Raw genomic sequence first — 16299 nt, forward strand, 5'->3', positions numbered from 1 at the left:
GAACCAATGAGACGTCGTACTTGTAGTGACGTCTATCACGTGTGATGTAGAGGGAGGGGTGTAGACGCCCACTCGATAAGAGTTATCCAATCCGCATGCTCCATTATCATATACAGATATAGCACCTATACTTAAGTTACCTTTCCTAACCAATTATATTGCATGACGAGTTTTTGTAGAATTAGACATCATTGATGACATGTTTTATGCATAAAGGTTGATGTTCAACTGAAGTTTGAGGAAGTCGGAGCGAGACAGGTGGTCGCAACGATGCTATTTCCAAACTGCTTCCCTGTTTGATGTACTTGTCATTAAACGGACTTCCCTTTGCCAAACTACTGAGTCCTCATTATTGAGTCGTGTTAGAGTAAGTGAATCCTGCACCCCCATCTCTCACATTGTGCAGCTGTCTTGTCTTACAAGTACTAGAGGGTAAGCACTGACCTATGGGCCCGTTGGTGGACATCTCGCTCTCCTGTACAGGCTGATTCCGAGTTCTGCAGGCGGGAGGTGTCACTCCCGCCAGGTGTGACCTGGCGGGAGTAACAGCACCCGCCTGCAGACAGAAATGGAAACACTGGCTCCGTCATAGACGGAACCAGTGTTTCCATTGTCCCCATCCCCATGGTGTCCTGTGGGACTGGGGATTTGCGGAATTCCGCCTCTGGAATTACTGTGGTTGTAATGCCCCGGTGATTCCGGCAATCACAGAGGCGGAATGGTATTACGGGTCCGGCGGCAGCCGGCCAGTTTTTCCAGCACGGCTACTGTCAGACTCGTAATGAGGCCCATAGTCTCCTGAAAGCGGCATGAGACACTGGGTGTTGTCAGCGTAGTTTGCATAGATAATCCCTGCTGCATCCAACTGATCGAATAATGGGAGCATAAAGATATTTTTAAAAGTTGACGACACACAGCAACCCTGTGGTACGCCGCAGCGGACCAGAAACTCTTCTGCCATGAACTCCTGGGAGAAAACTCTGACCTTGCAGGAAAGATTTAACCCATCTAACAGCTGAAGCAGAGAAGTGTGCTGTGTTACATAGTCTGTCCATAACAATGGAGTGATCCACCAGATCAAATGCAACGGACAGATATACTAATACCAGCAAGGCTGAGTTCCCCTTATTAAAGATGTTAAAAATTTTCGTTTTTAAATCAAGAAGAGTTGATTCTGTGCTACAGCCCCATCAGAAACCAGATAAGTTTTTGTCCCCGAATATTGTATCGAAGCAGGAACACTTTGGTCTGCAGCGGTGCCACTTTGTTAATATTTGCAACAAATAGGGAACATTTGTGATGGGCCGATAATTGCCTAGCACACTCAGGTGGGTTTTTTGATCAGAGTGGAAATCCAGACCTTTTTGATGTTAGCAGGGACATTGCTTTCCCTAAAGGAAGCATTTATAAATTTGGTAAAGATGAGCAAGCTGAACGCCACACTCTTTGACTGTCTGAGCGAGACAGACGTCCCCCTTAACAGTTTGTCGGTTTTAGTTGGCTAAGGACTTTAATTAAATGTTGCTCATTAATGGGCTGGAATTCAAATTTGGGACAGTCAACATTAGTGCTCGGGGTTGGAGGGTCTATGTTAGTCCTCCTACCAGATTTGTTTTGGAGGAGAGATCTTTTTAAATGCTCTTTAGTTTGTTAGTCAATACATTTTGAATAGAAGAGCACCAATTAGAGTCTTTGGTAACCTTTGAGGGAAGTGGGCACGGGTCCTCCATTTCTTTGAGTATTCTAAATAGTTCCTCAGAATTGGAGGCTGCCCCAGTGATTCTTTGATGAGTACCATTTTTTAGCATCCAAAATGGCTTTTTGTGTATGCTCTTGCTGCAGTTGAATAAAGAATTGTGTGTTCTGTAGTATTTGTTGTTTCTAATTGTTTCAAGGCCCTGAACTTGGATGTTCTTAATGTGTGAATGTCGGGAGAATACCATTTTTTATTAGGTTTGAGTTTAGACAAACGTGTTTTCATCCAGGCCAGATGATTAATGGCCTTTTCGAGGGTACCGCGGTAAGCCTGTGGCAGCTCTTCAGGTGTGTTCAGACTGTCTAAGTTGTTGGTGGTGGCTGATCTAAAGGAAGCCATGGCAACTGAAGTCAATTTACCCAAGTTTCTGTATGACACCAAGGCCTTATCTGGTTTGTTTTTCTGATGGATGTGTACAGACATAATCCTTTCTAGCAGATAATGATCAGACCAAGGACAGGGGTTTCTCTCTAAGTTGTCAATAGTGAGATTCTGAGTGAGCATCCAATCCAAAGTCTTACCTGTAACCTCGGTGGGGGTTTTGACGTGTTGGGTACGACCTAAATCACAAAGTGTGATATTAACTAGAGTCGAATGAGAATCCAACACATCATCATAGCCAAAATTAAAGTCACCCATGAGCAGAATTTTGGATATAGGTTTGAGACTGGCTGCAATCAGATCATTTAGGTTGATCAGGAAGTCGGGCATACTGTGTGGAGGCCTATATATGAGGAAGATGTTGACTGTCGCATTGGGGTTCATTTCTAAATTAGCCCATAGTATTTTACAATCTGCTAAGTAAACGTTTCTACCTTTCTAATGTGTAGGGACGTATGATTAATCAAGGCTACTCCACCACCTTTCCCATTGCTACGGTCAGCTCTCATTATATTAAAATCCTTAGGTATGGCAAGTGTCAGTGCAGGTCCAGCTGCATCATGTAACCAGGTTACAGTGATTACATAGAGGTCTTTTTTGTGCATGCTGATATAGTCAGCTACGTCCATCGCGTGTTTGAAGAGGGACCTTGTATAAAAGAACATGCATTTTAAATTCCCTGTCATGTCCAGATTTATTTTTTATCGGATTGCTTGTGGGGGCGACCTTGGTGTGAACATGGACCAAGTGCGGTATGGTAGTAGTCCTCTTGCTTCACTTTGGGACTGTCCAACAGCGGAGCAACAGGTGCTCCATCAACAGAGATACCGACAGCACTGGACTCCACAGTCATATCTGGTTGTTTGATCTCCGGCATGGTCGAGTAGGGGCCAGAGTGCAAATGGCCAAACAGGTTTTGCATTACTTCCTACTGATAAGGTAGTTGGTCAGGAGGTATGACGAGGGTGGATTGAACAGGGTGCTCAGTAGTAAAGGTACCTGCTCCGTTGGTGTTAGTCCCAATTGGAGGAGATTTCTCTTTAATGGTAGATACTCTGGTCTTCCGATTTGCGACGGCTAAAGCAGCCATTTCCATCAATGCGAATAGAGTGTGGCGCAAACCGGCATAAACCGGCCTCTGCTTGCGCGCCAGCACTGATGTGCCACCAAGGAAGCTAAATTGCTGCTAGGCCACCAGGGAAATGTAGTTATAGAAACTGCATGCTAAAGACAGCGAGAAGGCAAAGACCTTGAAAAATATATTTTCAAATCGAGGTGGAACAGAAAACTAAATTGCAGATCCTGCTAGGTCACAGTAAGTCAATAATACAGTTGGATTAAAGAAAGTCAATTTTTCACGCACATGCACACAGTTAACAAAAAAGCAGTCAAACAAAGCCCCACAAGATAAATTGCATTCAACAAGTATAGCTAGAAAGCAACGGATCACTGTATAATAGAGTGGGATATACATTGTGGTGGATGAGCAGATCATTGTGTCAGTCTTTAGTCCTCATTTGTTGGTGAAGTGTTTCTTAAAGGACGGGGTTTTCACTTCTTTCCTGAATGGCAGGAAGGAAGGAAGCCAGCCTAATGTTAGCAGGAAATTTGCTCCAGACAGTAGGAGCATACCAGTGGAATGCTTGTCTTCTGCTCTTCTCCTTCTTGGACTTCTAGCAATGTCTTGGCTCCCGGTGTTGCCTTGTCCTCCTGAGATGGTGATCTTTTCAGCTAAGTATGCCAGCATCTTGGACATTAGCACTTTGTAGATGATACAGGCTGTCTTGAATGTGATGTGAGATTGCAGACATAGCCAGTGTAATTCCTTAAGAGTACGGGAGATGTAGTCAAATGTCTTACATCCTGCAATGAGACATGCTGCGGCATGCTGGGCAGCTTTGAGTGACCAGAGCTGTGGTTGGAACACCTGCCAGGAGGTCATTAAGGCAGGGATAAAGGGTTTGGTTGGGTGCAGAAGTAAGAGCTGGTAGCAGGCCTTTTGTTTCTTCTTTATGATGTCTGCTTTTAAGGAAAGGTCAAAATTGATGGGGAAGCCGAGGGACTTTGCATTAGGTTGAGTTTGGGGGAAGAAGGCATTGAGATACATCTCTGTCAGCTAGTTTTGAACTATAGTGTTTTTGGTGGCTCCTCCAAGGAGGATGAACCCTGAGTTAGTGGGGTAGAGCTTCAGATAGGCACTTGGTATACAGGCTTACATGTGGGGAGGCAGGCTCAGTTGGTGAAAGTTGGTTTTGGTTGGTTATGGAAGGATCAAATCAGTGATTTCATACAAAAGGCTTACTCTGTGGGGGCAGATCAGGTGGGCATGGTGCTATCAGCAGTGTGTGCCATGTGGAGTACAGCAAAGGGAGCACTGATGAAAATGAGGTTCCGTGTGTGCTTGGGTAGAGTACGCTGGGTGGCTGTAAGTGGGTTGTTGATGGGGTTTTATATGTTAGAGCTTTGGTGGTGCTTGATATGTGCTGAGTGTTTGCGTGTAAGAGTTACGGTGGAAAATAGTAGAGGAGTATAAGGAGGGAAGCACATTGCTGTAGGGCTGTCTAGGATGAGTTGTAAGGGTGCTTTGGCCCTTGGATTTTCATTGCCTTATCAAGACAATACATCTGATGAACTGGTTAATGCCCATGTTTACATCAGCCCTTCACTTTGGATGTCCAGGTGAGAGACATGCTATGGCAGAGGGGTAAGAGCAGGAAGCAAGGGAGTAGAAATAGCAGAGAAGGTGGTGGGTGGGGAAAAAAGACTACAAAATCCAGCCAGAATTGGGCCAGTAGCAGAGGTCACACGACCTGATTCTACTGAGGATAGGCACAGATGAAGGTGGAGCAGGGAGGGGGCAGTGGTGAGGAACAGCACAGAGTGCTGAAGGTGATTGAAAGAAAAAAGAAAAGGAAATGGCCAAAAAAGAATGAAAGGTGTTGGTAGGAACAACACAGAAACAGGTATGTTTTGAGGCCTTTTCAGAAAGTGATGATGGAGGATGCAGTGTGGATGTGGATGTGAAGTGGTACAGTGTTACATGCTCTGGGTGCCCACTGAGTAAGTGCTTGTTTTTTCTTGCTTTTGTATGCATGGTATTTTGCAGATTGGAATGTGTAGACGATGCTTGCTGGCTCCTCTGGCGTTTGTATGGGTGATAGGTTTCAGTATGCCATGAAGGTAAGATGCGGTTTTGAGGTGGATGGCTTTGAATGCAATGCAGAGTCATTTTAACGCAATTTTCTATGGCTACAGGGAGCCAGTGGAGCTTGACAAGAGCTGGGTCTGTTGTGTGAGTGTTTGGGTAGGTAGAGGATTAGTCTAGCTCTCATACTTTAATTGGCGTGCAGGGGGCAAGGGTGCTTATGGGGAATCAAGTGAGAAGAGCAGTACCATTGTACAGCTTGTTCAGAACCAGTGCTTGGAGTGCAGTGCAGAAGTCATCAGAGGATGTGTCCTATCTTGCAGAGGATGCATAGTTGTAGGCTACAGGTTTTGGTGACAGAAGCTATGTGGTTTGTGAAGGAAATTTGGCTTTTGATCATTAAGCCAAGGGATTTGACTGGTGTGGAGAAGGATATGTGTGGGTTGTCTGTGATGAGTACTTTGATACAAGGGGTGAAGTTGGGTTTGTCCCTGGCGGTGAAATGAGGAGATATTCTGTTTTGGAAGGGCTGAGTTTGAGGAAGTGGGTGGCCATCCGGTTGTCACAGTGGAGAAACCGCTTTTGAGGGTGTGGCGTTTTGAAGAGGTGGAGATTTTGAAGTGTGTCTGCTACATATTGGTGGAAGAGGATGCTGTTTTGTTATTTGAGGGGTTCTACATATAGGTTGAAGAAGAGTGGAGTCAGTGAGGATCCTTCCAATACCCCATACATGACTCAGCTGGGGTTGGATTAATAAAGGGGCATGGAGAAAAAGTTTGTTCTATGAGTGAGAAAGGATGTGAACCAGTTGATCACAGTGCCTGAGATTATCATCCTGAGGGTTTGGTTGATGGTGTTGAAGGCTGCATAGAGGTTGAGGAGTAAGAGTAGGGCTGTGTATCTTTTGTGATATTGTGGAGGTCATTGACGATGTAAAGTGTAGTGGTATTGGTGCTGTGTGTAGGTCAAAAGCCAGATTGGAAGGGGTTGAGGAGGTTATTTGTGTTAATGTATTGTTGAAGTTGGGTTGGAACCATTATGACGAATCCTTGGATATCATCCCTTCTCCCATAGGGGAGACCATTGTCATGGGGCCCGGGCAGTGTGGCCACAGTCCAATAACCCCCCTGGGACTTGTGCACCGTCGGAGGATCATAGGTGGAGGGAAACCACTTAGGGGACGAGGGGTGACATTTTAGGGAGAGCACAGTATTCACCTACCTCTTCACAACCTCCCTCACCCATTAGTCTTATACAGGATCCCGTAGTCCCCTACACTTCAATGTACCTGTGTAAGGTAGAGACTTCCACCTCCCTAACAAGTACTGGGATGATCAAGAGTAGGAAATACCCATGTTAATCATGTAGGAAAACAGACGAGGAAGAGCAACAGGAACCCAGTGAATAAGCACTATGTTGGGACTGAGACGAAGAAGAGGTACGTAGTGCCAAATAGCTGCTCAAAGAACCAACAAGAGCAGTCCAGTCAATTTGAGCAATTGATTACAATATGTGCTTTAAAATGAAAGGACAGACTAGTTTTTCAAAAAGCCCTCCCTGGAGGAACCGCGAAGTCCAAGGAAGCTGGAGAAGGAGACAGGACAAGAACATCGCAAGAATCAAACGTGAGCCATGATGCGGTCTGGTATCAAAGAGACATGAAGGAAAGATCAAATCAGAAACCCCTGGGAAACCAGGAGTCCAATGAGCATTGGAAGCAGCAGTACTTATACGTCCTGTCGTCTTTCCTCCATCCTTATGGGCATCTCCCAGTGTGGGGACTATACCGGAAACCTTTTTGGCAGTGAAAAACATGAGCTTCCCTTTTAAATTTAGAATAGCGCACAGGGCGTAGTCCCAGGCGTAGGAACCCCCACTAGGTCCCGCCCTCCGGCGCCTCACCTCAGTCCCTTTTTCCGGTCAGATGGTAACGGGCCTGGCAGCTTGCGCTTTCCTCTTTTTACAAGATCCCTGTGTTTCCCCTTACTATTTTTCTCTTTCAATCTTAGCTCCCTCCGGGAGGCTTCTCCAGGTGCGGCTCATGTGACTGTTTCTTCCCGAAGTCAGACCCCCACGCACTTTGCTTGGAGTGCCTGGACCCCGACCGCCGTTGGGACGTGTGCGCAGCATGTGACGGCCTTGTTTGGCATTCTCTCAAGAACCATCATTCCCAATGGAGGGAGATTTTGAAAACTTCGCCACCCGGACATCTGAATGACTTCATCTCCAAAGTTTTGCGGCACGACAAGGTTAGTCATTTATTCAATAAAGCACCCAACCACAGTCATTCTTTTCCAGGGTCACTGTCTGGGAGGGACCCTTTGGGCGCTTCTACCAGAGGTAGGATCGGGCTGTGAAGGCTACTGGTGCACGTGCCGAGGAGCTTAGGTGCCCTACCAGGATTGCGTCCAATGGGCTCCTTGGCTCTGAGACCACACTGAGGTGCGAGTGGCCTTCCGGCTCCAGCTCAAAATGGAGGGCAGATGTGTCTTCTTTGAGCGCATCGACTACTGGTGCTTGCACCGAGGGTGGAGGGCCTACTGAGCCATCTCTGAGGTTGAGGGCCAGCACCAGAGGACTACCAGTCATTCACCTTTTGGAGTCCGATACTGATTTTTCCATACTAGCGTTATGGATAGTCAAGATTCTATTAAGACACAGAGGCGAAGGATTATGCTTTAATCCAAGGTCCCTGAGGCTTGTTCAGCGGGACTGGATCGGGTTCCTGATGTGCGCCCCCGGGTGCCACAATCTCCCTCATTGGATTAGGCCGCAGAGGGCAGAATCAGCCCCTCCACTGAACCATGCCAGGCTGGCCCTAGCAGCTTGACTCCTGATCTGCTGAAGCTCACCCCAGCTCGCTTGCCCGAGGACAACTGGGATATAATTCAGGAAGTCAGAAAGCCCTCTACCTGTTCACAGTATAAAAGTATGTGGTCACGGTTCGGTCATTGCGCAAGGGACGATGTTCTCTACTTCTTGGCACACTTGGCCCATTCCGGGGTTCAGGTTGACACTGGCTGCACCGACTTGCAGCAATTGGGACCTACAAGAATTCATATGATGGGGTCTTTTCTGCAGCGAACCCGGTGGTCAAGACACACCTCAAGGGGTTGTTGTGACTGTTTCCACCGGTCCATAGACTGCATCCTGTTTGGGATCTGAATGCAGTGCTTTCTGTACTTTAGCACAAGTCGTTTGAAGCATTGGCCTCAGTGGACCTTAAGTGGGTAGCACTGAAGACTTCTCTGCTGGTTGCGCTCACTTCGGCACGGAGGATAAGCGAGCTTCAGGTTCTGTCGCACCCATCCAAAGTTCCTGCTGAAAGTGGTCTCTCCGTTCCACCTGAATCAGGAGATTTGCCTAATGGTCTTCTTTCCCAATCCTCAGTCAAACGTGAAACGGTCTCTGCATTCCCTGGGTCTGCAGAGGATGCTTAAATTCTGTCACAGAAAAAGTAGCTAAGGAAGACAGAAGCTCTATTTGTCACATTTGGGGACATGGTCTCTGGGACTCAAGCCTCTAAGGCATCCATTGACCACTGGATGGTTCTGGCCATTTCTGAGGCCTACACGGCCATGAGTAAAAAGGTTTCAGATGGAATCCACGCTCATGCAGAGAGGGCCAAAGCCACTGCGGTGGCATTGCAGATGCACGCTTCTTGGGAGACCATTAGCAAGGTGACCATTTGGGCTTCTCCCTCTGCCTTCTACAGGCATTACTCTTTGGACATCATCTCCAGGAAGGATGCTGAGTTTGGGCAGGCAGTCCTCCGGAACTTGTTTGCCTCTAGCTAGACTCTTGTCCACTACTCAGTTTCGATAGTTTCAGTAGAATCACCCATAAGGATACAGGAAAGGGAACGGGATGTATGAGTAATAAAAGTTACTCACTGTAGCAACTACAGTACTCATAGTCCTTAGTCTCCTTTTCTCCATACATCCTACCTACCTACCTACCTACCTCCCCTGCCAGTAGGCCAGGGGCTACTCGTTTTTATTAGCCAGGTTTACAAGCGTCCAATGTGTCAAAGGGGGACTGAGGTTAGGTGTCGGAGGCGGGCCTAGTGGGCGTGTCCACTCTGGGGGATGTCCGTAAGGATGGAGGAGAGGGGACTCTACAGTAATCACTACAGTGGGTAACTTTTATTTCAGCTGCCAGGAGCCACTGCAGACAGAAGGCAAGCGATCAACAGCAGGGAAACCACACAGCTGGAAGCCCCCCATCTCAAGAGCCCCAACACCACCTCAGACCAGAGAAAAAGGTACGCGGGCAGCAGGGGAGGCACTGAAAAATTTGGCAAAAACTGAAAAACTCCACATACAGGGTCTGGGACCTCAAGGCAAGAACAACGTCAGTCTGCATAGGCATCGAGAGTGTTCATCAGAGTCAGGCAGGAGAGTTCATCAGGTAGCCTGCATGAAGCATCAGAATATGCAAGCCTGGGACTCACACCCATAAAACAATACCAAGGTATCAAGAGTGCTCAGCATAGTCACAGTACCTGGCAGAGTGTACTAGGTGGAGCAAGCAGGGGAATAGTTGTTAATCGTTGCAATAGCTGGTAGCGAAGCCACCCAGGTAGTCAATCGAAAGAATAAGCAAAGAAGCAAGAGAAGCCCGAATACCAGGAGGTAGTCACCCCCTCTGGTATTTGTGTACAGAAGGATGAAGAAGAAACCAGGGGAAGGGAGTCATCCCCTTTGGTAGTTGCAAACACTGAAAGAAAGCCAGGGAACGAGAAGCCCTTTTTCCTGGCAACCTTACCACGAACTGGGAAAACCCTCTGTCCAGAAGGTGGGAGGCATCCTTCTGGACCTCACAGATACATTATCCTTAGTTGAATATAAATGTTAGGGATGGAAGTAGGTTTGACACGACGGTGGACTTTTATGATTTGCTGGAAATTCTGACATTCCCTTAGTTTGTTATTTGAGGTAGGAAACCCCCTTTTAGCAATAGGGATAGCTAGGTGTTTCCTTTTCTTTTCATGGGAATAAAAGTTTATAGTGAAAAGCATGCCACCTTTGAGTCGGTCCATTACTGGTGGGGTATGGCTGGATAGTGATGCCTATGCCAATGTGTGCCCTTGCATATCTTTCTTGCTCTCTTTAGATGTATGAAGTAAAAGAAGTTATAAACGTAATAGGTTTGTTGTGTATGGCTTCCATTTGAAGCCATCAGCAACAATTCTCTTTCAAAATGATGTATCCTCTGTGGTGTTATGTTATGTTAAGAGAACTTTCACACCGCACGGCCCTCCAGGGTTATCATGGCGCTAGAGAGACTAAGCGAAACAAGCCAAGCCAAGCCTCACAGGGCTAAAACAGATAGGTTTTAACAGCCTTTCTAAAAGCCAGATGTGGTGTGGTGGTGTGGTGAAGTAAGGAGTCAGACAAAGGGGTGGCATGTTTCAACACATTTTACTGGTAAAGATAAAGATAAGTCCCTATCTCTCCCTATTTCTAACCGGTTATCCCTAGCTAAACAAATATCAACGTGGGTGCTTGTCATCAGGATGTTTGTCAAAATGAAAAGTGTCCGTCCTCTATCCAAAAACCTACTATAACCCTACAATTATTTTACAAAAGAGTTCAGCGTCCAAATGAAAATAATACCAGGATAATGACTCCCTTCTCCTGGTGAACTGGCTCAGTCCTTATCTCTTTTCCAACAAACCTTTGCACTAGCTTCTGATTCAACAAAAACAGTAAGTTCAGGCGAAGGACTCTCTTCTCCGGACCCACCTCACACAGCCTTGAGGGCTGTCTTGGGATATTCTTTAGCAATAGTCCTCAAAGGTTTTTTCACTTCTTCCCAAGGGCTTCTGAAAGCTTGCATTATTTCCAGATAGCTCTTGTTTTCTAGTGTCCTCTTTAAATTTGACTAGATTAGCACTGTGATGAGGGAGATTACACCTAATGTACTCTTGACTCTTGGTTCTCGGAATGCCACTACTCTGATGAGCAAGATTACTCCAAGGCTTTCTTGACTCCTGATTCTCTGGCTATCACTATTGTGATGAGGGAGATTACTCCCGATGCACTCTTGACTCTTGGTTCTCTGATTGTCACTAATGTGATGAGAGAGATCTTGAATATGATGAGGCTTTCTTGACTCTTGGTTCTCTGCTTGTCACTACTATGATGAGGGAGATTGTACCCAAGTCTTTCTCGATTTATGGGTTTCTGGGTATCATTATTGTGCTGAAGGAGATTACTTCTGTGGCTTTCTTGACTCTTGGTACTTGGGGTATCACTACTGTGATGGGGGAGATTACTCCGGACACTTCTTGGCTCTTGGTTCTCTGAATGTCACTAGTATGACGAGGGAGATTACTCCCGAACCTCGCTTGACTCTGCAGCTGCCCCAAGCCCCTACCGGGTCTCCTGCTACTTCTGTTATCTTTTGTGTTTCGGGACTGCATCACCAGTTATTACTGAGGTGGTGGGCGGCCCTGTGTGGCTTCACTGCTTTGTGCTTTCTCCGCTCCCTGCTCCATCTTTGCAACTCCACTGAGACTTGCGCCACATGGCTCTGGCGTAGTTGCAGGACCGCTGATAGCTTTTCTTCCCTTCTTCCATGGGTCAGGAGCTTGCCTCAACTGCAGAGTTCCTCCGACTGTTCCTGGATGTCCCTGTCGCCAGGGATCAGCGTATCTGCAGCTTCGCGCTCCCAGGTTCAAACTTCCCAGGCTGGTCTGGCTTCACACTGACTGCTCTCTCTCTATTTGCCAGTCCTTTCTCACTCTTTATTTCCTGTAGGTGGATCCTCCACAGTGTAAAGTCAGAATACTTCTTTACGGTTGTTGGTGCAATCTTTATGGTTCCTTGGGGCCATACTCTGGTATGGTCAGGCAGCCTGGTATTACTCTGTAGGTTTCTTTGGCTCTTCTTCTCTTGGTTATATTAATTGGTGAATCAAAGACTGAAGAGACATTACCATAACAGACAGTGTTATCAGGGATTTCTGACAGGGACTTAGTTCCAAGGGAACAGGGGTTAGGGAATTCTCTCACGGAACTGGAGTCCTTATCCCCAGGAGGGGAGTCTTTCCCTGTGAGGGCCCATTTTCTACCACCCTTAGTAGCATTATTGGGTAGCATTCTCACCGCCCTAGCCTCACAGGGAAGTGCTTCACCCTGGGGAGAAGTGACGAGATCCCGTGAATCATCACACTTCTTACTGTTATGTCACACTACAGACTCATGGCACCCAGTCTCACATGAACATTGCCAAGCTTTTTTTCCTGTTAGGGATGTGTCACAGGCAGTGTGAGTGGGAGTCACAAAGAAGCTGGCACAAAAATGTGTTATACAGAAAAATAACACACAATACACGCAACGAATGGTCATGAGCAAAGACCAGGTCTATTACAATGTTCTTGACTTCGCTTTTCCTGGTCCTATTCTGACATCCCATTGAATATCCTGGTCTTTGCTTTTGAGTTGAGGGTTGTTGGGTTTTTTGTAACCACTTTTAACATGGACCACAGGCTTAATGCAAGGGTAAGGTCTCTTCAGGAAGTTGGATCTCTCCAATCAGCCATCCTTTGTCTGTGGGCTTGGGCCTAGTCTTAGGTGGGTCCTCTGTCATCTGACAATCTATTTGTTATAGGGATCTGGTCCCTGGGATATGCCACCCCTCGCTAGATCTGACATAGCCTCACTTTCTCTCAATGGTATTGCACCGTCTTGTTCCTCCTCCCAGCTCTGATAGCTGCTATGAACCATTCTTGCACCCCACAACCTCCCTAATCTTACTGGCTAGTAGGGGTTGCTTGTGTGCTCCTTTCACGTCAAGTCCTGCCACCCTCATTCCTCCTCTAGCTTTCCTCTGTCCTCCTGCTCAGATGTTAATAGGTCTCTCATTCTCCCACCTCCTCCAATCCTTCTCTGCAAATGGCAACTCACGTGCTCCAAACTACTAAGTATAACTCTGTCCATATGGAAACTCTTGCACTCCAACCTCCTCAGTATAACTCTCTCCAGCTCCAACTCTCCAACAGAAAGTAACTCTCCTCTGCAAATTGCTCCCTCCAACTTCCAATAAACTCTTCCGAGCTCTCCCCTCAATAGACCTCTCACTTTTCAATCTCCCCCAAACACCTTCCTCCAGCTTTTTCTCGAACATCTCACACTCTCTAACTGAGCAATCTGGCTTGCATAGTTTGGTATCTCCTGCCCTTAGGTGGTGCTCAGGAATATTGGTTGCACATATGTAGTGTTGGTAGGTCTGTTGTGGTGGTCAGTCAAAATGTCGAAGAAAAAAAAGTCGAATGACAAAAATGTCGAAAAAAAATATTGAAAAAAAAGTCGAATGTATTATTTTTTTATTTATATGTATTTTTTGGGTTCGGTAAGTAAAAAAAAGGGGTAACTTAAAAATAAATAGAAAAAAAGGGGGGTTGGGGGGAACCCCCCATTTCGAAAAAAAAAAGTATTGAAAAAGAAATTTGACTTTTTTTTCGACATTTTTTTTTCTACATTTTGACTTTCGACATTTTTGTTTTCGACCAAATGACTATAAACCGCCTGTTGTCTGATGGGCCATATATCTGTGGTCATAGTGGGCTGAATGGGGTGGGGGTTACGCATATATCAAGGCCTGGCTCCATCTTGGTTGCTAGAACTGTCTTACCCATGTGTGGGTCTCCTCTTTCTTCTCTTGGAGCCCTCCTGAGGTGAAACGCATTAATCTTTATTCCTCCGTATTTCCAGCCTGTAAATGGAAAACCAGGGGAAATGTGGTACTCAAGGGAAGCTGTTCATTGTACAAGTGAAGCTTTCATAGTGGAGAAATGGCAACTTTGCAATATCTGCACTGCTAGTGGGAGTGAGAGGACTGTGTTTGTTTGTTTTTTTTCCCTCATGCATATACTGCGTATAAGTTTCATTTTGTTTATCAATTGCGACTTTGTATCTGCAGGGTCATGGACACTGCGTGAGTCTGTCTCATTATCATGAATGTTTCCTTGGTCAGCTGTGCTGAGAAAAATGTTTTTCTACACTCACCAGGGCATACAACACTCTTCAACTGTGCTACTATGCTGACGTTTTGAGTCTGGCTAGGGGGCTGGAATAGCTCTCTAGAAGTCCCAGTATGATGAGTAGGGGTATCCTTCAGGCGTTTGTGGTAAAACCCCTTTACTGTTTGTGGGGTCGGGGGATGTGTGAGTGCTCCAGTGAATGCCCCCAGGCTTTAAGTTGGACCCAGTGCGATGGTCTTGGGATCCCCATATACCTCCTCTCCATCCAGCATTCACCAGCTTGGCATTCCCGGGCCCCTGGGACTTCCCCACTGCTGCTCCCCAACAGTAAGCAGTGGGCCTTGTCACAGTTAAGGAGGGAGATTTGGATATAACATGTATTACACCTTTGGTTTCCCTCTTCCACCTCTGCAGTGCTCTCTGTTGGGATAGAGCAGGGCTTGAAAAGGATCTGAGGATGTAGGGACATAGACAACATGAAATTACAGATGTTGGCTATCAATTCCAGGGCATTGTTCACCTCAGGGTTGCGTTGACATCATAGACAACTCGAGCTTCTTGTTTATCAGATGTGCCTTGGCACCACTGGGTGGAATGCATACCAGTAAGTATTTTCTGCTGCCCTTGTATACCCCTAGAAATTGAAAAGCCTGCATAGTCGCTGAAAGGAAATCCACAGATAAGTGTCTAACATGTGCCATGTTCTGTGTTTCCAGATCCCGCGATATATCATAACTCTACATGAACTTCTGGCTCACACCCCCCACGAACATATTGAAAGGAAAAGTTTGGAATTTGCTAAGTCAAAGTTGGAAGAATTATCAAGGTAAGTTGAACCTGAGGTGCATGCTCAAATGGAAATGTTGTGACTATGGAGTGGGATGATTTTTTATGTTGAGATCTCAGTATAGTTATATATCATCTGCCGTATGCCTTTATTGCTTTTGAGGGAAGCCATCTGAGGGAGAAGGGGGTGCAAGATGTGCACTGAGTGAGAACCTGATTTTTCCCTGTCATGGTTCCTCTACTTAGCAGGCTCTTATTTTAAAGAAAAACCAGAACAGAGGACGATGCGGATGGGGTGAGAAGGGGGTAGTGTGGGTAGTTTGCAACAATCTCTATCTGATTTATGTTATTCCTAATTCCATTATGTCGTCAGATCCACTAGGTGATGTCTGTACCAGACATGTTTTTTTTTCCATGCCCTTTAATTGCATTTTATAAACCAGATCATATGTCACTGCCCTTCTTTCTGTATGGGTCAGAAAGATTGGGGTAAAGATCACAATGTCCATATTACAAATGACCCAACAATGTCAGAAATCCTCTGCCGGGAACGAACTAAAGCGTATAAGCTTTTTCACTGTGTGTCATACCTGGGGAGGAAATGCATTGGAAATGCACGGAAACAACATTTTGCTGTAAAGTGTGCCTTATAAATAATCAATAAAATAAATAAATAAATAAATAAATATCACTCTAATATTGTGCAAAGGGGAGTGCAGATGGACATTTCCTAACAAATCTCCCAGCAAGAGTTCCCAACAGCAACGTCCGATTTGCTTTTGACGTGGCGTGTCCAGACTTTTTTTAATAGGGTGGCACAAGTGGGGGCATTGACTTATGCAGGTGTGGCAAGAACTACGAGCGCGCACACATATAATGATCATAGTTTAGGATAATGGGATGGCGCCTTTGGTGGCCAATCACAGTCCAGGGGTAGCACGTGCCATCCCAGGCCACTCCCCTGCCTCAGAGTGGGGTCGCTGCCTGGCATTTTGGTTGGACTTTCCTTTTTGTCGGGTTATCAGACTGATGAGAGAATGGACGTTCTCTTCTGGGGTGAGCCAGAAAGCTGCATTTCAATTGAGGTCCCCCGAGTGGATTGCTGCCTCTAGGAGATACTATTTGAGCTTCTGTTCATTCGCATTAGAGTACTGTTCATATTCCTTTGTCTCGTATTGTAAATGCAGCAGGGTACAGTACAAAAGAAGCCTTCTGTTTCACAAAGTGAATACAGTTGATCCAT

At 46.1% G+C, this 16299-nt stretch overlaps 1 protein-coding gene across 3 annotated transcripts in view; it reads left to right on the forward strand.

Annotated features, from left to right (window-relative positions):
• The window catches only part of RASGRF2 (Ras protein specific guanine nucleotide releasing factor 2), a 2380666-nt gene that overhangs the window by 1121708 nt on the left and 1242659 nt on the right, over positions 1-16299 (forward strand). For all 3 annotated transcript variants that reach the window (XM_069627555.1, XM_069627554.1, XM_069627556.1), the window contains exon 8: positions 14987-15096. In XM_069627555.1, the coding sequence (XP_069483656.1) occupies positions 14987-15096 (110 nt within the window). The remainder of the gene's footprint in view (positions 1-14986; positions 15097-16299) is intronic.

Source organism: Ambystoma mexicanum, chromosome 6p (genome assembly GCF_040938575.1).
Source record: "Ambystoma mexicanum isolate Mex_15411 chromosome 6p, UKY_AmexF1_1, whole genome shotgun sequence".
Classification (NCBI taxonomy): domain Eukaryota; kingdom Metazoa; phylum Chordata; class Amphibia; order Caudata; family Ambystomatidae; genus Ambystoma; species Ambystoma mexicanum.